Raw genomic sequence first — 23,579 nt, 5'->3', positions numbered from 1 at the left:
TAGTCTCAGCCTGCTACTTCTCCGCCATCTTGACTCCTCCCCCCTATACTTCTAGTTCTAATTCTAAAATTTTTGGTTCACAAGGGACAGATCTAGTCTTAGTAATTTAACCTGTTGTTATTACCATTTATTTGACTTTGGCATTTATAGTAGCATCTAACTTTCTAAAATAACTTAGAAATGTCCTGCTTTCTTTACATCAGTGATTTTTCCAGGCAATGGACATTTATAGCATTGAAAATTCAAAATATATTTAAATAATTTTTAAAGATCTTTAAAAATTCCTTTTCCTATCCTGTATTTACACTTATCATTCTCATGTATGTTTTATGCTTTTATTATGAGGTTGAAGCATATAGAATTGCCATTTTTGTATGTAAAAAATGGCTACCTATTAGCTATTTCAAATGGTTCAGCTAATATGTATGTATCCTTAAGTAATATAATATTGGCTATTATCTTCACTCTCTCTCAAAATGTGTATGAATGGCTTCTTAGTGCATTTTCAACTTGGTTTTTGTACAAAAATTGTTTCTGAGAATTATTGACATAAGGTTCATTCATTTTAGTTACATTGTTAATATTTCACTTTATGAATAAAAGTGTGTATTATTTCTTTGTTCCCAAGTTAATAGTTAGATTTTTATTTCTTTTTATAATTTATAAAATTGTATAATTGTAATCTCCTTGTGTACATTTGTTTTACTTCTTCCTTTCTAATCTGGAAAATATTATTTCCTCACTTAATTACCCTGGCTAATATGTCCAGAACAATGTTGAATGGAAGTGGCAAAAGTAGACTCTGTCTTGTTCCTGATTGTAGGGGGAAAGAATTTAGTTTCTCACCATTAAATGTAAATTTAGCTGTAGATTTTTAGAAGAGCCCTTTATCAGATTTAGGAAGTTCCCTTCTTTCATAGTTTGTTTTCATGACAAAGTAGTTTTGTTCTAGAGATTACTGAAAAATTTAATGAAATAGTATTGGAATTTGGTAAATGCCTTTCCTGCATCTATGGAGATGATCATTTGGTTTTTGTCTTTTATTCTATCAATACTTTTCATTATTTAATATTCACATGTTGTGAATATAAATATAAATATACACAGCCTTGTATATCTGGGGTAAATCTCACTTTATTATGGTATATATTTCTTTCTTATGGTATATTTTACACTTTAAAAAAGTTTTTATTTATTTATTTGACAGAGAGAGAGAGAGAGAGAAAGAGACATCAAGAGAGGGAACATAAGCAGGGGGAGTGGGAGAGGGAAAAGCAGGCTCCCAGTGGAGCAGAGAGCCTGATGTGGGGCTCCATCCCAGGATCCTGGGATCATGACATGAGTCAGAGACAGCTGCTTAACAACTGAGCCACTCAGGTGCCTCTGTATTACTGTCTATATGGTATATATATATTTTATTTATGGTGCTGGATTTGGTTAACAAGTATTCTGTTGAAGATTTTGCCTCTATGTATATAAAACATATTGATCTGTAACTTTCTTTTCTTGTGATATCTTTATTGGTTTTGGTATCAGAATAAGATGACATCATAGAGTCATCTCACTCTGTGAATGATTGGAGGAGTGTTTCTTCATATTCTCTTTTTTGGGAGAGCTTGTAAGGGATTGGTGTTATTTCTCCTTTAAATGTTTCGAAGAATTAACCAGTTAAGGCATCTGATCCTGGATTTTCTTTGTGTGTAATTTTTTTTATTACTAATTTATTCCCTTTGCTTATTAAAACTCTACTCAGATTGCTATTTCTTCTTGAGTCAGTTTCCATAGTTTGTACCTTTGTAGGAATTTGTTCATTTTATCTAGGTTATCTAGTTGTTAGGATAGTTGTTTATAGGATTACCTTATAATCTTTCATGTCTATGAGGTCACTTGTAATGTTCCTTCTTTCATTTCTCATTTTAGTAATTTGACTCTTCCTCTCCTTTTTTTCTTGGTCAATCTAGCTAAATGTTTGTCAGATTTACTAAGCATTTTATAGAATAAACTTTTAATTTGTTGGCTTTCCCTATTGTTTTTCTATTTTCTATTTCATTTATGTTTACTCTAATCTTTATAATTTCCTTCTTTCTACTTACTTTGAGTGGAGTTTCCTCTCCCCTCGCCCTCCCTGCCCAGTTTCTTAAGGTAGAATATTAGGTCATTGATTTGATTTCTTTCTTCTTTAATATAGGTATTTCCAGCTATATTTCTCTTTAAGCATCACTTTACCTGAAACTCATGAAGTGTGATATGTTGTGTGCTTATTTTCATTTGTCTTAAATTATTTTCTAGTTTTTGTGTGTGTGTGATTCTTTTCCTGACCCAGTGGTTATTGAGAATGTATTTGGTTATGGTTTATGTGGCATATCTTTCTTCTACCTTTTAACTTTCAACCTTTTTGTTTCTTTGAGTTTATCCCTCAAAGAAAGCACATAGTTGGATCATAATTGTATTTTTTGCTCTCATTCTCCCAATATCTACTTTTCTGGGAGATATCAAATACCATTTACATTTAAGGTAAGTATCATAATGGTAGTTGAAATGTCACTTTGCCTTTGGCGATGTTTCCAGGAAGAAGGTGCTACAGCTGAGGTCAAAGAAGCTGCCATCTGTGTTGTCCTCATGGATTCTGAAGGATTCCTGTCTCACATTGAAGTCTTTTATTCATTTGGAGTCTAATTTTGTGTGTGGTGTAAGGAAATGGTCCAGTTTCATTCTTTCATTCTTATGCATGTGGCTGTCCAATTTTCCCAACACCATTTGGTGAAGAGGCTGTCTTTTTTCCACTGGACATTCTTTCCTGCTTTGTCAAAGATTAGTTGACCGTAGAGTTGAGGATCCATTTCTGGGCTCTCTATTCTGTTCCATTCATCTATGTGTCTGTTTCTGTGCCAGTACCATGCTGTCTTGATGATCACAGCTGCGTAATGAGCTTGAAGTCTGGAATTGTCATCCTCTTAGCTTTGGTTTTCTTTTTCAACATTCCTTGGCTATTTGGGGGCTTTTCTGGTTCCATATAAATTTTAGGATTATTTGTTCCATTTCTTTTACAAAAGTTGATGGTATTTTGATAGGGATTGCTTTGAATGTGTAGATTGCTCTAGGTGGCATAGATACTTTCACAATATTTGTTCTTCCAATCTATGAGCATGGAACATTTTTCCATTTCTTTGTGTCTTCCTCAATTTCTTTCATGAGTATTCTATAGTTTTCTGAATACAGATTCTTTGCCTCTTTGGTTAGATTTATTCCTAGGTATCTTATGGTTTTTGGTGCATTTGTAAATGGGATCAACTTCTTAATTTCTCTTTCTTCTGTCTTGTTTTTGGTGTATAGAAATGCATCTGCCTTCTGTGCATTGATTTTATATCCTGACACTTTACTAAATTCCTGTATGAATTCTAGCAATTTTGGAGTGGAGTCTTTCGGGTTTTCCACATAAAGTATCATATCATCTGCAAAGAGTGAGAGTTTGACTTCTTCTTTGCTGATTCAGAAGTCTTTTATTTCTTTTTGTTGTCTGAATCCTGAGGCTAGGACTTCTACTATGTTGAATATCAGTGGTGATAGTGGACATCCCAACCATGTTCCTGATCTGAGGAGAAAAGCTCTTAGTTTTTCTCCATTGAGAATGATATTTGCTGTGGGCTTCTCATAGATGGGTTTTATGATATTGAGGTATGTATCCTCTATCCTCACACTGGGAAGAGTTCTGCTCAAGAAAGGATGCTGTATTTTGTCATTTAGTTTTTCTGCATCTATTGAAAGTATCCTATGGTTCTTATTCTTTCTTTTATTAATGTATTGTATCACATTTATTTGCAGTTGTTGAACCAAACTTGAAGCCCAGGAATAAATCCCACTTGGTTGGGGTGAATAATCTTTTTAATGTACTGTTGAGTCCTATGGGCTAGTATTTTGCTGAGTATTTTTGCATCCATGTTCATCAGGGGTATTGGTCTGTAATTCTCCTTTTTGATGGGGTCTTTGTCTGGCTTTGGGATCAAGGTAATGTTGGCCTCATCAAATAAGTTTGGAAGTTTTCCTTTCTATTTTTTGGAACAGTTTCAGGGGAATAAGTATTAATTCTTCTTTAAATGTTTGGTAGAATTCCCCTGGGAAGCCATCTGGCCCTGGTATCTTGTTTATTGGGAGACTTTTGATGACCGCTTCAAGTTCCTTACTGGCTATGGGTCTGTTCAGGTTTTCTATTTCTTCCTAGTTCCGTTTTGGTAGTTTATATGTCTCCAGGAATGTATCCATTTTTTCCAGATTATCTAATTTGCTGGCGTATAATTGCTCAATATATGTTCTTATAATCGTTTGTATTTCTTTGGTGTTGGTTGTGATTTCTCCTCTTTCATTCATGATTTTATTAATTTGGGTCCTTCCTCTTTTCTTTTTGGTAACTCTGGCCAGGGGTTTATCAATCTTATTAATTCTTTCAAAGAACAATCTCCTAGTGTCCTTGATCTGTTCTATTGTTCTTTTGGTTTCTATTTCATTGATTTCTACTCTGATCTCGATTATTTCTCTTTTCCTGCTGGGTTTAGGCTTTCTTTGTTATTCTCTCTTCAGCTCCTTTTGGTATAGTGTCAGGTTGTGTATTGGAGACATTCTTGTTTCTTGAGAATACAATTGTTTCTTGCTATATTCTTTCCTCTCAGGACCATCTTTGCTGTGTTCCAAAGATTTTGAATAGTTGTGTTTTCATTATAATTTGTTTCCATGAATTTTTTTCAGTTCTTCTTTAATTTCCTGGTTGACCCATTCATTCTTTAGTAGGATGCTCTTTAGCCTCATTGTATTTGGGTTCTTTCCCAAATTTCCTCTTGTAATTGAGTTCTAGCTTCAGAGCATTGTGGTCTGAAAATGTGCAGGGAATGATCCCAATCTTGTGGTACCAGTTGAGACTCAAATTGTGACTCAGGCTGTGATCTATTCTGGAGACTATTTCATGCGCACTAGAGAAGAATGTGTATTCTGTTGCTTTTGGATGGAATGTTTTGAATATATCTGTGATGTTCATCTGGTCCAGTGTGTCATTTAAAGCCTTTATTTCCTTGTTGATCTTTTGCTTAGATGACCTGTCCATTTCAGTGAGGGTGGTATTAAAATCCCCTCCTATTATCGTATTATTGTTGATGTGTTTCTTTGATTTTGTTATTAATTGGTTTATATAGTTGGCTGCTTCCATGTTAGGGGCATAGATATTTAAAATTGCTAGATCTTCTTGTTGGACAGACCCTTTAAATATGATATAGTGTCCTTCCTCATCTCTTATTATAGTCTTTGGCTTAATATCTAATTTATCTGATATAAGGATTGCCACCCCAGATTTCTTTTGATGTCCATTAATATGGTAGATGGTTTTCGACACTCTCACTTTCAATCTGGAGGTGTCTTTGGGTCTAAAATGAGTCTCTTGTAGACAACATATTGAAGAGTCCTATCTGTTTTGTGTTTGTTTGTTTGTTTGTTTGTTTTTAATCCAATATGACACCCTATGTCTTTTGATTGGGGCATTTAGCCCATTAACATTCAGGGTAACTATTGAAAGGGTAACTATCGAAAGATATGAATTTAGTGCCATTGTATTGCCTGTGAGGTGACTGTCACTGTTCTTTCTGGTCTGTTACTTTGAGGCCCTTTCTTTATTTAGAGTACCCCTTTGAATATTTCCTGTAATGTTGGTTTGGTGTTTGCAAATTCTTTTAGTTTTTGTGTGTCCTTGAAACTTTTTATTTCTCATTCATTTTCAGTGATAGCCTAGGTGGATATAGTATTCCTGGCTGCATATTTTTTTCTTGCTCAGTGCTATGAATATATCATGCCAGTGCTTTCTGGCCTGTCAGGACTCTGTAGATAGGTCTGTTCCCAATCTAATATTTCTGCCATTATATGTTACAGACCTCTTGTCCTGAGCTGCTTTCAGGATTTTCTCTTTGTCTCTGAGACTTGTAAGTTTTAATATTAGATGACAGGGTGTTGACCTATTTTTCTTGATTTTGAGGGAGGTTCTCTGTGCTTTTTGGGATTTTGATGCCTGTTTCCTTCCCCAAAGTAGGGAAGCTCTCCACTGTAATTTACTCCAGTATGCTTTCTGCAACCCCCCCCCCCCCCGCCTTCTTTTTCTTCTGGGATCCAATTATTCTAATATTGTAGTGACTTTACTGAATGAATTATGTAAAGTCTGTATTGTTGTCACATGTGGTGCTGAAATCTCTGTACAATTAACTTAGTGCTCAACTAATTGAAGAGAGAATTTCTTAAATTTCTAGAATAAGTAAATTTTTCATTATTTGCTGAAAGCTCTATATTTGTGTTGTGGTGTGACTCCAACAGATAAGTGGGTAAGCTGTCTTCTTTAATAAGCTGTCTTCTTTAGTTAACACTCTCTGCTTGTGCAGAACTGGAAAGTCAAGCAGAGGTGAGAGTTTAGATCCTCTTCAAGTCTCTCTTGGGCAGCATGCACATAGCCCTTTGCATGTCCATGGGCTTCTAGATTTCCAGTAATATTTAAGAGCTTTGTAAAGCCCCCTATGAACATTTCATACTTCAACTCTTCTATTTAACCTTTTTGATTTGTTCATTGTTTCCCCATCTATTATCCCTGCCTCAGGCAACTGCAATGCTAAACAGTTGCCACTGATTGTTTTCCACAAACATCCCTAAAGAAAACACTTTCCACTGGATAAGCTCTGATTATGTTCAGATCTTGCTCATGGGGTTTTCTAAGATATAGCTAGACAGATTAAATAGTGACAGTTTCCTGAGTTTGAGGTTTTGCAAGAACTCTAGTCTCATTCTGATTTCTCCTATGGCTGCTAAGCTGTTGCTTTTCACTGTTATTATGAATGTTTATTTTCAAGGTTACCACTGAATGGCAGAGAGGAGGATGGGGATAGAGAAAGTTAAAATGCCACCGAAGCATGTTATTCTTACTGATAATCAGACATTTAAAAAAGAAAAAAAGCCTCCCAGATTTGTCCAAAACTTTGGTTAATGTACAGATTTCCAGAGACATTTATCTGGCACTCTTTGGTAGTGTGTTCATTGATTTTATGGCAGAGAGAATTGTCAGTTATTCTCACTCTGCCTAATGACATTCTGTGATTTCTTTCATCATTGTCTTGCATTTTTTCCTGTATAGACTGCCATGTTTTAACTTATAACTTCATGTTTTCATGTTTTGTGGCTAATATAAATGGTACTTTAAAAAACTTATTTTCAGTGTTTCATCACTAATATGTAAGAATTGAATTGATTTTTATATATTTAACTTGTGTCATGTACAATTGTTAAATTCTCTTTTTACTTCTTTGTAGCTTTTATGTAGATTCACTGGGATTCTCTAAGTAGACACTCATGTTATCCATGAATAGAGGCAGTTTCATTTCTTCCTTTCCCATTTGTTTGACATTTATTTTAGGATTTTTGAAAACCTATGTTTACCTAGATTTATATATTAGATTATTTACTCACAGTTTTCTCATTTAACTAATTTTGCTGTGCTACCTGTTGTAATGGGGATATATGACTTTTTTCCAGTCATTATCTGTTTTCTGAATAGACAACTATGAGAGATTTCTGGCATGAGTCATATCTATTTCCTTGGTCTATTTATATTAATTAGACCTATTTTTGCATATGAATATTTTTTCAAAGAAGAATCTTTTTATATAATAGTTATTCCAATGATTGTCTATTGTTAACAAATTAGCAACTAGCAAAAAATGGGTAAAATCCATTTTTATGACTGCATCCTTAAAACATTTTATGATATATTACCCATAAATCAAAATCATTAGTCTCTTATATGGAATGGATGATTTACATTAGTGCTAGGTCTTTAGAGAACTTTTTCTAACTTTTTTGTTTTGAAAATTTCTTCAAATATGAATTTCTGCAATAGAGGATGTGATTGTTCTATGTTCAGACTCCGAAACTTAAAACTAAAATGATTTTTAAAGATAATAAAGCAAGTCCTTATATTTTAGATGATAAAATATATTTCATTATCCCTCTGTAGCAGAGCTTCCCTTTAACTATTATTAAAATATAGGAAGTGAATTCTAAGTTATCAACATTGAAATGTACACCTCCACTTCTACACCTTGACCTGAGTACAATTATTTTTTACTTGGATTACTGTAATAGCTTCACTTGTCTCACTACTTTTACTTCTCACTACTTCTATTCTCAACACTTTTGAATAAACCTGAGATCATGTCACTCCTCTACTGTAAACCCTCAAGAGTGATTTCCTATTTCATTCGGAATAAAAATCAAAGTCTTTACAATAGGTTTGAAAGGCTTTTAATGATTGGAATCCCATTATCCCAGCATTTACTTGTCTGATCTTATCTTCCAGTAGCCTCCCATCTATTATTCTGCTCCAGGAAGCTAGCTCCTTGCAGTTCTTCTCACATGCCAAGCATATTGCCTTAGGGATCTGCGCACTCATTGACTTCTGTCTGGAATATTTTGCCCCTAGATATATGCATGATTTATTCCCATTCCCCTGTCAATACCACATTGAATCAATACACTCAATGAAACCTCTCTTGAACATAACATCCAAATTAAAAGTCCAGTCTGTGCTTTCCAAACTGGTCTAATTTTCCCAATTTTCATAGCATTTGTCATGTTCTAGGATACTATATTAATTCCTCATTTACTATGTTCATCTAGCTGCTTGAATGCAAGCTCCATAAAAAGAAGTTTTTTGTTTGTTTTGCGCCTATTTCATTAACTGCTAAATCTTTGGAATCCATGAAAGTGCCTGGCACATAATAAGTTCTCAATAAACTTGTTGAATGGATTAATGTATAAAAGAATATAACCACCTTGACAATTTAGTCATGATTCTGGCTTTGACAAAATCAAAGCATTCATCATTTTTGCTTTCAGTTATATTAGACCTTTCAAAATTACAAATGATTATCTATTTTTCATTATCTGTAATTTCTGGGTTATTTGAGATAAAATATTTAACAGGTGAAGGTAAAGAAATAAGAGGTAAATCCAGCTTCCTTCATTTAGGAAGACAACATGGCAGAAAGAAATTACCTCAGAAAGAAAATTCATACCGTGAGTAATTTCCTTTGTTTGTCCTCCCTATTCCCCAGACAAAACGCACAGCACACAATGACTTAACTGTATTCATACCTGTTCTTCCCGTCTTCCCCCCATCTCAAAGAAAGACCTATCCTGCCTTAGGCCATTCCCTGCTTTACTCAGCTTTAGATTGTGGATCCAGGTCAATTTATCAAGGTTTCTAGATGACCAATTCACCAATGGATATTTTACCACATTTTCTTATTTCTTTTAATTATACATTTTAAATTATACATTTTATGTGTATTTTTACACATTTAATGTGTAATTTACATTTAATTTACATTAAATTTACATTTAATTTACAACATTTAATGTGTTGGAAATTTATTTTTTTTATGCCTCAAACGACTTTTTATTTGTGTTGGAAATTTAAAAATTTCTACCAAGTTTTATAGTATTTTTTGTTTTGTCTTCATAACACTGCTTTAAGTAATAATTAGTTTGCATTTGTTTCAGCTGCCTGTTTCTGGACAGATAGAATAAGGCAACTCTCCTTATAGAAAAGTTAGAGCAGGAGACTGCATAGTTCATCTTTTTCCTTTGGACCTCAGGTTTTAGGGTGTGTGAAAGCCTGAGATAGAGGGGTGGAGAGCAAAAGCCTATAGATATATATTTTTTGAAAGTATATTGATTGAAAATATCTATGCTTATGAAAGAATATATAAAATATTCTTGGTTACTTTCTTAAACCTCCTTCAACATAAATATATATAATATATATGTATATATATATATATATACACACACACATGCACATACACATTTACACAGACACATACTCTTTTTATGCCAAGTGTCACCCTCTTTGCTCATTCATCCTCTTGCTTCTGAGATCAACATCTCATACTATTCAGTGTGCTAATTCTACTCTGTATGTTTTATTCATCAGACATATCCTTACCCTGTCCTAGTTTCTTCCATGTCACCACCAAGAAGCTGCAGCAAGGATAGATCCAATATTCTTTAAAACTCTATCATCAAGACAAAAAATAAAAGGAGTATAGCTTAAAAACAAACACATTTGAGGAAATGACCATTTGATAAGTTGGCCACTGCTCTAAATTTAATTTAAAAACCACTTAACTATTGAATTGGCACAAGAAGGTGCCACTTCCCCTTTTTTTGTGTTCCCATGATCCAAACTCTAGCTAGGATATTGCCATTTTAATAAAATTTTTCTCATTATTATAGGCATAAGAAAAAAACCTTAGAGGTATTAGTTTTCTTAGGTTTTTCTGTTCCCACTCTCTTGGGCTTATCTGTTATTAAATCCTAAATAAATATTTGCTAAGTGAATCAATAAAATAATATTAAGCTGTTTAAGGTTGATATCTACCTACACATTGAAAGTTCACCTAATTCAATGAAGAGTGGGCTTTGAATCTGGCTTGTCTTAGGAGAATTCTCAGGAGATAATGGAATTTGAGACTGAGCTAGAATGCCATTGATATATGTGAATAACTCAGAATTTATGAGTAGGAGTTTTTCAATTTATCTTCATTTCCTAGAGATTTTCTAGACCAGGCATTAATCTAAGTTTGGAGATGACCCAAAGTGATACTCTGGAGCTTGGAGACAGAGCAGGGAGAATAACAGAACAGGTGGGAGTCTTTCTCTTGGCAATGCAAATGCTCTGGAAATTGCAGTTGAAAGTAGATGACAATCAAATTTAGCACTGATAACATGATAGATTTATAGGTTTATAAACTAGAGAGAAATTTGATTTGGAGAGTTATGGAATGAATAAGTCACAGGGATGAAAAGTACAGCATAGGGAATAGAATCAATGGTATTGTAATGCATTTTATGGTGACAGATGGGAGCTACACTTGTGGTGAATACTGTATAACATATAGAGTGGTCGAATTATGTTGTACCCTTGAAAGTAATGTAACATTGTTTGTCAACTATACCTCAATTAAAAGAAACACTAAAAATTTTTTTATTTGACCCACAGGTTAGGCCAGTAAATAAGCTGGGCAAATATTCACTTTGACTTAAATTCTGCAATGTCTGTGGAGATAATTACGACTATTAATTATTATGTGGAATAGGCAAATCATATATTGGTCTCTAGGAGTCTGAAAAAGCTATGATATAAATATGATTGGAAATTTTATAGCTTTAAAGCAATTTCACTTGAATGTTTGTCAGCCACTGCTTGGAAAACTGTAACTTTTTATATTATGTATGTTCTATGTCCTCTGCAGGATTAGAGCAGTTTGTTGGAAGAATGCAAGATTTTCGATTTTACCAAGTGGCGCTTACAAACAGGTAAGTGAATGTGGTGTTGTAGAACTCAACATGTATAAGAATAATTCCTGAATTTGCTTAAGTAAGAGTTGCAAAGATTATATTATTTTCATCTTTATAGCATTTGACAAATATCACCCAATTAATGTTTACAATGTTTACTTTGGCTTAGCCTATGATTGTTATTCACTAGTGCTACTCCATTGGGTAATTCCTTATAATATGAAATTGATGAAATTCTTTACAAAGGATTTTCTCTAAAGAAACTAGAATTTTTTTTTAATTTTATTTATTTGTTTGACACAGAGAGAGAGATCACAAGTAGGCAGAGAGGCAGGCAGAGAGAGAGGAGGAAGCAGGCTCCCTGCTGAGCAGAGAGCCTGATGTGGGGCTCGATCTCAGGATCCTGAGATCATGACCTGAGCTGAAGGCAGAGGCTTAACCCACTGAGCCACCCAGGTGCCCCTAAAGAAACTAGAATTTTTAAAATAAGTTGTATTATAGAACTTGGGGTACATGAAGTAGTTTCTGATACATAAGAAACTGCTCTATCTGCCTTTTAAACTTGCTTTGCTGAATTTATAAGTACTGAGAATTTAGAAAAATGAAAATGATTATTTTGATATATGGGAAAGTCTCAAGAGACTGAGCTATTAGACTTAGAGACAAAAAGAATGAGTAATTTTTTATATTTTTTTCTATTTCCAGTGAACAAAAATTATATACATTTGGACTAGTGTTAATCAAGTATTTCATCTTAAGAATAGGTGGGAAATCTTTCCTAGGGATTCTTAAAGAAACATAGATTTTCATTCTCTTCAGAAAAGTTCAAGTGAAATTCTGCTTAGATGTCCTCTGAAGTTTCTTTCCCAAGTAATGATTTGATTATGTGATAGTACATTGTTGTATAGATGAGTTGATGTTGTTTATTTCTATTAAGGATCAAAAAGAATGATGTTTATTCACTTTTTTTTTTAAAGATTTTATTTATTTATTTGACAGAGATCACAAGTAGGCAGAGAAGCAGGCAGAGAAACAGGCAGAGAGAGATAGGAGGAAGCAGGCTCTCTGCCAAGCAGAGAGCCCGATGCGGGGCTCAATCCCAGGACCCTGGGATCATGACCTGAGCCGAAGGCAGAGGCTTTAACCCACTGAGCCACCCAGGCGCCCCATTCACATTTCTTAAAGGAAGATATAGATTAGTGTTGTGAATTTTCAAATAACAGGAGTAGCTCTTTTCAGTTTGAGAAGTGTTGCTCCCGAGGTGCTTCTATGGTCAGTGGTATGTCCATTAGAAATATAAACATTCTTTACTAATCTATATAATCGTGAGATACCTGAACAAAGTGTGCTGTAACACTGGAACACATTATTAGGGAGATGTCCTGACAGCAGTCTCACTACCCTTTGAATCACCTGTGCCTAACATTCTGGAGAGCAGTGTTACAATAATCTGGGGGGGCTAATAAAGTTTTTCCTGGGAGCCAAGATGTCACTTTTGGTCCCATTCAAAACCTGGTATCAATTGGAAAATAACAATAAGATTTGAAGAAGAAGGTAGGATTTTATGTGATTTAGTGAATGGGAAAAACTGCCTGATTCCATTCCCCCCAGTGGAATCTGAAGGAAGAAGCCTCATCTCTCTAGTTATACCTGGGTTACTGGTGTTGGCCTACCTAAGATGTCTGGAAAGGTATTATGGGAAAGAATGCCTATAAATAGAATAACTAATTCTGACCTAGAACAGCTATATTGCCCTTAATGGAAAAATTAAATATGTCTGCCTGGAATTGGCATTATTCTTTGACTGTTGGCAGCTGCCAGGTGATCCAAAGCCATTGAAGCACTTTAGGGTGCCAAAATCTGTACTGATGAGTCACAGGAAACCACTGACAAATGGTCTTGGCCTCAGTCCCTTTACTTAAAACAGCAGCAGACAAAATGATACTTGCTTTCTTATTTCTTTCCCATGGATGAATTGGAAACAGTATCTATAACCCTTAGGATTTTCAATATATTATCATTCATTTTCGGGGTAAGTCAGTTTAACAACCTAAATGAATGTTACTTTTTTTTTTTCCCCATCACAAATAGGCACAATAAAATATTATGATATTTAAATAAATATCTCAGACCAGGACTTACCTATGCTTCTCAATGTAAAAAGTTAACACTTAAGAATTTACTGTTTCTAATATCCATTTTTATGAGTATGTTTGCTTGGCCAGGAATGAGTTTGATCTTATGTTCTGTTTAGAAAATAATTAAAATTAAATGGGTAGTAATCAAAGCATTAAAATAGTGATATTCATTTGTAACAACCCTTGGAAGTTCTATTACTGCTGAACTATTTGTCCTTACAGTCTGCTTCTTACACCCACAGGGAGATTCTGGAAGTTTTTTCTGGAGATCTGTTCAGATTGCATATCCAGTCCCATTGCCGCTGCCCTGGCAGCCATCCTAGGGTCCATCCTTTGGGACAGCGGTACTGCATTCCCAATGACGCAGAAGACACAACCACTGATAGGGTGTTACGGCTCAATCCTGAAGCCCATCCTCTTTCTTTTGTCAATGATAATGATATTGTTACTTCGTGGGTTTCACAAGTGTTTACAAATATTACCCAGCTTCATCAAGGAGTGACTATTTCGATAGATTTGGAAAATGGACAGTATCAGGTAATTTGAAATAATGGGGTGTATTAATTTCCTGTAATGGCCACAACCAGTCATCACTAAATTAGTGGCTTAAAACAACAGAAATATATTCGCTCACAGTTCTGAAGATCAGAAGTACAAAAAGAAAGTATCGGCAGGGCTACTCTCCCTCCAGAGACTCTAGTGCAGAATCTTTCCTTGCTTCTTCCAGGTTCTGGTGACTTCTGGTGTTCCTTGGGTAATGGCCACATAACTCCATCTCTGTCTCTATTTGCACAGGCCTTCCTCCTTGTTTCTCTCTGTGTGTCAGTTTTTTCTTCTTATTCTGGTGTAAGATGATTTCATCTTCAGGTCCTTAAGTTAATTACATCTGCAAATACCCTATTTCCAAAGGTCACATTCACAGGTACCAGGAGTTAGTTCTTGAACATATCTATTTGGAGATGCAATTCAATCTATTACAAGGTGAATTAGGCAATTGAACATTACTTCACTAAAGTAGTATATAATAATGTATAAAATAAAAATATCTAAAAGAAAATATATAGGGCCTACTTTTTAGATATCTTATGAAATCATATGAAATATTGAAAATAATTCTTTTTATTTATATTTTATATTTTTATATTTATTTTTTACTTATTTATATTTATTATTATTTATATTTATGAGGTGCTTATTCTAAGTAATTACTTAAAAAGAACTTATATAACAATTACCTCATGTAAGTAAGGTTCTTTTTCCATGTCTTTCTATCAAACTTAATTTGCATTTAATTTATAGAATCCTTGGGAAAGGATGGATATGCAATTATAGATTGTGTTCCTTTTACTATAAGGCTATGAAGTCTCTGGCTGTCCAATAAATATTTGATAATTATCATTATGAGGAAGTAAGTTATTATTTTTGAAACTAACAATTCCCTGGTTTGATTTATACTGATGGGTCAAATTTAAAACTTAAAGACAATGATTAACTTATCCATTTTCAGGTGTTTTATATTATCATTCAATTCCTTAGTCCACAACCAACAGCAATAAGGATTCAAAGGAAGAAGGAGGACAACCTAGATTGGGAGGACTGGCAATTTTTTGCTAGAAATTGCAGAGATTTTGGCATGGAAAATAATGGAAAATTGGAAAATCCTGATTCTGTCAACTGTCTTCAGCTTTCCACGTATGAATATTTAACAAATAACTATATTTGAAGGAGTTCATTTTAATAGACTACTGTGTTAATAAGAAGCAAAGGTAGACTAACTCATTAGGCTGGTAGAGATTTCTCTCTACCACTAACCTTCTTGAGGCAGATTCTTTTAAGAGTCCCCCCAACTTGAGTTTTAAACTGCATTGAAATTCTCATGGGAGGGCCTGGGTGTCTTAGTCTGTTAAACAACTGACTCTTGGTTTCAGTTCAGGTCATGATCTCAGGATTGTAAGATAAAGCCCCATATCAGGCTCTGCACTCAGCATGGAGTCTGCTTGGGATTCTTTCCCACTCCCTCTGCCTAGCTGTTTGCTCCTCTCCCTGCTCCCTTGCTCTCTCTCTCTCTAAAATAAATAAATCAACTTAATTAAAAAATTGAGTTCTCTTAAAAGACTTGACAGTATCTTTTGTTTATAGTCTCATTTGGATTTTATAATCTGATTTTTCAATTGTTTTAGCAAGTTATCTATATTAATAGAGTTTTATTATGCCCTCTAGAAAATGTTTTACTATGTTTTTCTGTGATGCTATTATATTTGCACATGAAATATCTGAGATATGTATGTTTCCCAGAATGAAGAATTTAAGCTGTTACAAATATTGTGTAGTAATGTCTCAAAGTTATGATGTTTTGTTAAAAATATGAATAGCTTTTAATGACTTAAATTTTTTTTCACCAACAGTTTTACTCCATATTCCCATGGTAACATCACATTTAGCATTCTATCACCTGGACCAAATCATCGACCTGGCTACAATGACTTTTATAATACCCCATCTCTTCAAGAGTTTGTAAAAGCCACACAAATAAGACTTCATTTTCATGGACAGTACTATACAACTGAGACTCCTATCAGCCTCAGACACAGATACTATGCAGTCAATGAAATCACCATCACTGGGAGGTAATGTTAATTACCACACTTTGATGGCAGGGTCCTTTTCCCTATGAGTTTTGTTTTCAACCAGATTTTTGTCATACTTATTTAAAAATACATTAAGATTTCGATCAAGCCAGATTCCAAACTTCACATTTTGAAATGGTTTCCTACTCTAAGATTTTTCGGAAAGATATGTATGTAATTCTTTTCTGTATGTAAGACCACATTGTTATGGAATCGATTTTCAAAAGCTAAAATTGGGTTTAGAAGGTATGATACCCTGAATCGGGCTTAGAAATAATTTACCAAGTATTTTCCTAGTTTTTTTCTGGAATATAATTTTCAAGTGTTCTTGAAATCAGAGAGCAGGAGCTAGATTTCAAGTTACAACTATATTACCATCCACTTTGTAAATACAGGGCTTGATCTCTCTGAGTTTACAATTCACAAGTTTATGGGGAATATTTGTCTTCCTAGGAAGAAAAACTAATATTCCCTAAATAATTTATAAACATCTGATTATATTTGAGAACATGGCTCACAATATATCAAAACATGGATAACTGGAGATACTGGTATGGAAATGGCACATATAGGTTATATTTAGAATCAAATTGTGCTAGAAGAGTGATATGCGCTGTAAATAAAGTACATCTTTAGAAACAGACCAAAATACCAAACCATAAGTATTGTTTGTTTAGTAATACTATAAAATAAATAATAATACTATTAAATATTCACCATCTAACTTTGGGGGAAAACATCCCAAATAATTGAAATATGTTAATTTCATCCTGCAGTTTATTTTAAACTTTCTAGTTCCAATTCTGTCTTTAACAGTTTCAGTAAATGCCTTGGCAAGTTTGCTACGTACTGTCGTAGGTGGAAACAACCCTCAACTCTTTTCCTAGGGAGTCTTAAAAATTACCTTCTCAGAACAATATGGTTTGGATATTGATAACACTTTATCCAGTACTTTAGGATCAGTCAACAACTTTCATGAACATCTATATGATAAAAGAGAAACTGAATTTTGTGTTGATTAACATACTTGACTTCCTTGTTGGATCCACACAGTGGATATATTCACAGGTCCTTAAATATATTCATAGTTGAGTTGGCTTAGGAATTGTCTGATGTTCCTGTTCACAGATGTCAGTGCTATGGTCATGCTGATAAGTGTGATACAACAAGTCGGCCCTATCAATGCCTCTGCTCTCTAGACAGCTTCACCCAAGGACTTCACGTGAGTTCTCTGTTTGATACATGGATATATATTTTTAAAAAAGTGGAAATGGGAGAGGGATGAAGAAATGGTGAATATAAATTAAAAAAAATTGTTATCATGGTACATTAGTCACTATACGGTACATCATTACTTTTTAATGTAGTATTCCATGATTCATTGCTTGCTTATAACACCCAGTGCTCCATGCAATACACGCCCTCCTTAATACCCATCACTGGGCTAACCCATCCTCCCACCTCCTCCCCTCTAAAACCCTCAGTTTGCTTCCTGGATTCCATAGTCTTTCATGGTTATCTCATCCTCTGATTTCCACCCCCCTTCATTTTTCCCTTCCTTCTCCTAATATCTTCCACGCTATTCCTTGTATTCCACAAATAAGTGAAACAATATGATAATTGTCTTTCTCTGCTTGACTTATTTCACTTAGCATAATCTCCTCCAGTTCCATCCATGGTGATGAAAATGTTGGGTGTTCATCCTTTCTGATGGATGAGTAATATTCCATTGTATGTATGAACCACATCTTCTTTATCCATTTGTCTGTTGAAGGGCATCTTGGCTCCTTCCACAGTTTGGCTATTGTCCACATTGCTGCTATGAACATTGGGGTGTATGTGATCCTTCTTTTCACTACGTCTGTATCTTTGGGGTAAATACCTTTTAGTGCAATTGCCGGGTTATAGGGTAGCTCTATTTTTAACTTTTTGAGGAAACTCCACACTATTTTCCGGAGTGGCTATACCAACTTGCATTCCCACCAACAGTGTAAGAGGGTTCCCCTTTCTCTACAACCTCTCCAACATTTTTTGTTTCTTGCCTTGTCAATTTTTTTCCATTCTAACTGGTATAAGGTGGTATCTCAGTGTGGTTTTGATTTGAATTTCCCTGATAGTTAATGATGTTGAACACTTTTTCATGTGTCTGTTAGCCATTTTTTTTTTTTTTTTGTCTTCTTTGGAGAAGTGTCTGTTCATGTCTTCTGCCCATTTTTTCTACTTGATTATTTGTTATTTAGGCTTTGACTTTGAGAAGTTCTTTATAGGTCTTGGATACCAGCCCTTTATCTGTAGCTTCATTTGCAAATATCTTCTAACATTCCATGGATTGTCTCTTTGTTTTGTTGATTGTTTCCTTTGCTGTGAGGAAGCTTTTTATTTGGGTGAAGTCCCAAAAGTTCATTTTTGTTTTTGTTTCTCTTACCTTTGGAGATGTGTCTTGAAAGAAGTTGCTGTGAATGATATTGAAGAGGTTACTGCCTATATTCTCCTCTAGGATTTTGATGGATTCCTGTCTCACATCAAGGTCTTTCATCTATTTAGGGTTTATCTTTGTGTATGATGTAAGAGAGTGGCCCAGTTTTGTTTCATTCTTTAAGAAAACTGCCCATTTACAATAGTAACAAAAGCCATAAGATACCTAGGAATAAACCTAACAAAAGAGGTAAAGGATCTATACTCTAGAAACCATAGAGCACTTATGAAAGAAATTGAAGAAGACGCAAAAAGATGGAAAAATATTCCATGCTCATGAATCAGAAGAATTAATGTTAAAATGTTTATGCTGCCCAGAGCAATCTATACTTTCAGTGCCATCCCAATCAAAATAACAATGGCATTTTTCAAAGAGCTGGAATAAACGATGCTAAAATTTGTATGGAATGAGAAAAGACCCCAAATCACCAAGGAAATGTTGAAAATGAAGAACAAAGCTGGGGGCATCATGTTGCCTGATTTTAAGTCATATTACAAAGCTTTGATCACCAAGACAGCATGGTACTAGCACAAAAACAGACACATAGATCAGTGGAACAGAATAGAGTCCAGATTATGGACCCTCATATCTATGGTCAACTAATTTTTGACAAAGCAGGAAAAAATATCCAATGGAAAAGAGACAGTCTCTTCAATAAATGGTGCTAGGTTATTGGACAGCTATAAACAGAAGAATGAAACTCGACTATTCTCTTATACCATGCACAATAAGTATAACTTTTTAAACTTAATTTTGGTCTACCTACTGGGTTTGAATAAAAATAAATTGATATGAGCCTAAAATATCAATTATTTCAGGAAATTTTTGGTAGAAAAAGAAGCCTTCAAAAGGATGAAAATGTCGGGATGCCTGGGTGGCTCAGTGGGTTAAAGCCTCTGCCTTCAGCTCAGGTCATGATCCCAGAGCCTTGGGATCGAGCCCCATATCGGGCTCTCTGCTCAGTGGGGAGCCTGCTTCCCTTCCTCCTCTTTCTGCTTGCTTCTCTGCCTACCTGTGATCTCTGACTGTCAAATAAATAAATAAAATCTTTTAAAAAATAAATTACCCTCCTATACTGTTGGTGGGAATGCAAGCTGGTGCAACCACTCTGGAAAACAGCATGGAGGTTCCTCAAAATGTTGAAAATAGAACTACCCTATGACCCAGCAATTGCACTGCTGGGTATTTACCCTAAAGATACAAACATAGTGATCCGAAGGGGCACGTGCACCCGAATGTTTATAGCAGCAATGTCTACAATAGCCAAACTATGGAAAGAACCTAGATGTCCATCTACAGACGAATGGATAAAGAAGATGTGGTATATATACACAATGGAATACTATGCAGCCATCAAAAGAAATGAAATCTTGCCATTTGCGACGACGTGGATGGAACTAGAGGGTATCATGCTTAGCGAAATAAGTCAATCGGAGAAAGACAACTATCATATGATCTCCCTGATATGAGGGAGAGGAGATGCAACATGGGGGGTCGAGGGGGTAGGAGAAGAGTAAATGAAACAAGATGGGATTGGGAGGGAGACAAACCATAAGTGACTCTTAATCTCACAAAACAAACTGAGGGTTGATGGGGGGAGGGGGTTGGGAGAGGGGGTGGGGTTATGGATATCGGGGAGGGTATGTGCTATGGTGAGTGTTGTGAAGTGTGTAAACCTGGCGATTTGCAGACCTGTACCCCTGGGGATAAAAATATATGTTTATAAAGCTGTAAAAAAAAAAAAAAAAAGAAAGAAAGAAAGGATGAATCCCCAAGTTTTGTAGCAACATGGACGGGACTGGAAGAGATTATGCTGAGTGAAATAAGTCAAGCAGAGAGAGTCAATTATCATATGGTTTCACTTATTTGTGGAGCATAACAAATAGCATGGAGGACAAGGGGAGATGGAGAGGAGAAGGGAGTTGAGGGAAATTGGAAGGGGAGGTGAACCATGAGAGACTATGGACTCTGAAAAAGGATCTGAGAATTTTGAAGGGGTGGGGGGTGGGAGGTTGGGGGCACCAGGTGGTGGGTATTGTAGAGGGCACGGATTGCATGGAGCACTGGGTGTGGTGCAAAAATAATGAATACTGTTATGCTGAAAAAAATAAAAAAAAAATTAAAAAAAAATAAATTAAAGTGTTCTTATTAAAAAAAATTTAAAAAGATGAAAATGTTTTTAAAAATAAACTCTATCGGAAAAGTAAAAACTAAGATTAAACCTTGGGATTTGACTTTACTTTTACTTTTGTTTTATTAGTGTTTTTGTGTTCTATTAAACAATTTTTAATTTTAATTGTGTCTGGATAGAATGGCACTAAAAATAAGGGTCTGAATCCTGCATCTAAAGGGTATTTATACAAAGTGTCTATGTAGCAGAAGAGTCTTTTGATGCAGAATTTGTAGCAATTAAGTTGAATTCATTACTGATATCAGTAAATTTATCTATTTGAAAATCTAGTAAAATGTTGTCTAATGATGGTCAGGGGACGTTTTATGGTTGAAGTAGAGACTTAGTTACATCTTTAAGAAAAAGAAGTAAATGGAAAAGAAATTGATAGATATTCACTGATAGAAATAGCCAGCATCAACATCAGTCACAGCTGTTATGAAAGCAAGTATAGCAGCAGTAACAATCATATCAATGATAAAAAATAAATAGTATGGAGTCTTTGGTAAGTGATATTTAAGGCAATTGATATCAATTTGGGGGAAAAAAAAGTTAAAGCCCTACTTCATCGTATGTATAGAAGTCCAAGTGACTTAAAGACTTAACTATAAAAGTAATTATAAATCTATTAAAATAAGGATTAAAATTTCTAAACCTTAAGCTAGGGACTTCATAAGCAAAACTAATACAAATAGAAACAAAGAAATATATCAGTACCATGAAAAAAAATATTGACATATTTTGTCATATACATATTTAAAATTCTTTACAGTATAAGGACTAATTAATTGGATGAACTTGATTGATTCATTCTTATTCAGCCATAATTGTGTGTTTAATTTTTTCCCAACTTGATTGGTTCTTGATTTTAAATTTAAAGTAACAATTATTATATTTTTTCTGGTGTCTTCTTCTTTTGATTTTTTAAGATGCATATTTCTCCTTCCTTGCAATCAGGGATTTCTTTTATTAACCTCATAATGTAGCACTGTCAGAGATTCCTACTTGTCTCCTAAACTTCGCCTCATATGTGTGTTTAATTAGTCACTTTGCTTTTCTGTCATTTGTTATAAGATATCATGGAACATCTTGTTTTTTAAAAACCATCTGTCAAGATTTTAGAAACTCCATTTCTATCTTCTGAGATTCTAAATCTGATCTAATTTGTTTCCAGTGACAACATTAGTGCATATAGTTAGCAAGAATATTATTTACAATTCAGACTTCCTCTAGCACATTTAGGATGTAGTCCTGGCCCTCACTTTCAACTCAGTCTTCGATTTTGTTACAGCTTTCTTTCTTTCTATGTGCTCAAGCCAAAACTTTCATGTTCTAATTCAGATGTTCCTTTGAACTTATTCTCCAGATCATTGCTTTATATTGTTGATCTTTTAATTTATACTTTTAGTCTTCACCACTGGTTGATAATTGCTTTGAACGAAGGAATCTTTTACATATTTTTGGATTTCTAACATCTATAGGCTTTGAATTTGGTTTGATTAGAGTATCATGAGAAAAAAAATCTTTTTAAAAAGCATTGATTTTAGTGTGTTTGATTGTATGGCTTATCATATTGTCCCAGAAAGGAAATTAATTAGGTGAACTTGATTGATTCACTCTTTATTCAGCCATAATTGTGTATTTAAGTTTTTGCCAGTTTGATTTGTTCTTGATTTTACAGTTAAAGTGACATTTTATTTTATTTTTCCTAACATCTTCTCCTTTAAATAGACACTTCCTTTTCCTTGCAATCAGTAATATCTTTTATTAACCTCACTCCTCCTCCCCAAACTCACCAAGAGCTCAGTTAAAACACACTTGGGGATGAATTCAGTGAGGCACCTTGATCTGAATTTGTACAATATATGCAAATTAAAGACTGGGTAATGCTTTCATCTGATATGTTGTTTCCTGAGCTTCTCTTGCTTTGTTTAGACTAGTTAATTCTCATCCCTCCATCCCCTACCCCTGTCTCCCTTTTCCTTTTGATATCCCATCCCATTTCCCCCCTTTCTCTCTCTTTAATTGCTCACAGTTGAGTGATTGATATTTTATGATTCTTGGATGATTTCATGCTTCCCCTTAAAAATAGAGCCATTAAATGAATCATGGCTCATGATTGGTTTCAGAATTCAAGTTGGGATTTTCAGACTTGGTCTCAGGTGGTGACTGTTGGATTATGAACTAGCGAAATAATTAACTATAATTTAGGTTGAGAATACATTTTAATGCTTCTTATTTAGATATTATGTGTCTTTTGGAAACAAAGGTAAAAAGTTGAATTTTTTTGTTATTCTCTTCCTTGACATATTTTGATAATTTATGAATTTAGCCATAAATAAAAAAAGCAACATATATCATTCACTTAGCAAAGTTTGGCAAATGTAGCTGAAGGGAAAAATTCAATAGAGTGTTGAATGATTTCTCAGTGCTATGATATTTTCAATAATGTGTTGAAAATGAGAAATGATTTTATAAAGCATTCAAAATATGCCATTCTCCTATTGTTATCATTCAAAGTATTTTAATACACGTGGGGCTTACATATCTGAAAAAGGTATCTTATAATAATTTCAAAATATATTTATTCAAATGCTTTTCACATTGTTCTACTTTTTTAAAATAATAAGTTTTAATATAAGCCATCCATTTCCTATTGGAATCAGTGTTCTTTTTAAAGATCTGGACATAATCCAAAAAAGAGTATCTTCAATTTCACAGTATTATGCTAACCATTAATAATATTACTCAATAAACAGGGCTTCTGTGAATTATATTACAGCCATTTGGCA

The 23,579-nt window shown here is 34.3% G+C and overlaps 1 protein-coding gene across 1 annotated transcript in view; it reads left to right on the top strand.

The window, feature by feature from the left end:
- USH2A (usherin) overlaps positions 1 to 23,579 on the top strand; it is a 705,277-nt gene that overhangs the window by 63,308 nt on the left and 618,390 nt on the right. The window contains 5 exon segments of the mRNA XM_047705734.1: positions 11,331 to 11,394; positions 13,757 to 14,051; positions 15,022 to 15,206; positions 15,920 to 16,141; positions 17,270 to 17,363. Of these exon segments, the coding sequence (XP_047561690.1) occupies positions 11,331 to 11,394; positions 13,757 to 14,051; positions 15,022 to 15,206; positions 15,920 to 16,141; positions 17,270 to 17,363 (860 nt within the window).

Source organism: Lutra lutra, chromosome 15 (assembly GCF_902655055.1).
Source record: "Lutra lutra chromosome 15, mLutLut1.2, whole genome shotgun sequence".
Classification (NCBI taxonomy): Eukaryota; Metazoa; Chordata; class Mammalia; order Carnivora; family Mustelidae; genus Lutra; species Lutra lutra.
The sequence above is the reverse complement of the archived record's forward strand: the minus strand, read 5'-3'. Positions and strand labels throughout refer to the sequence as shown.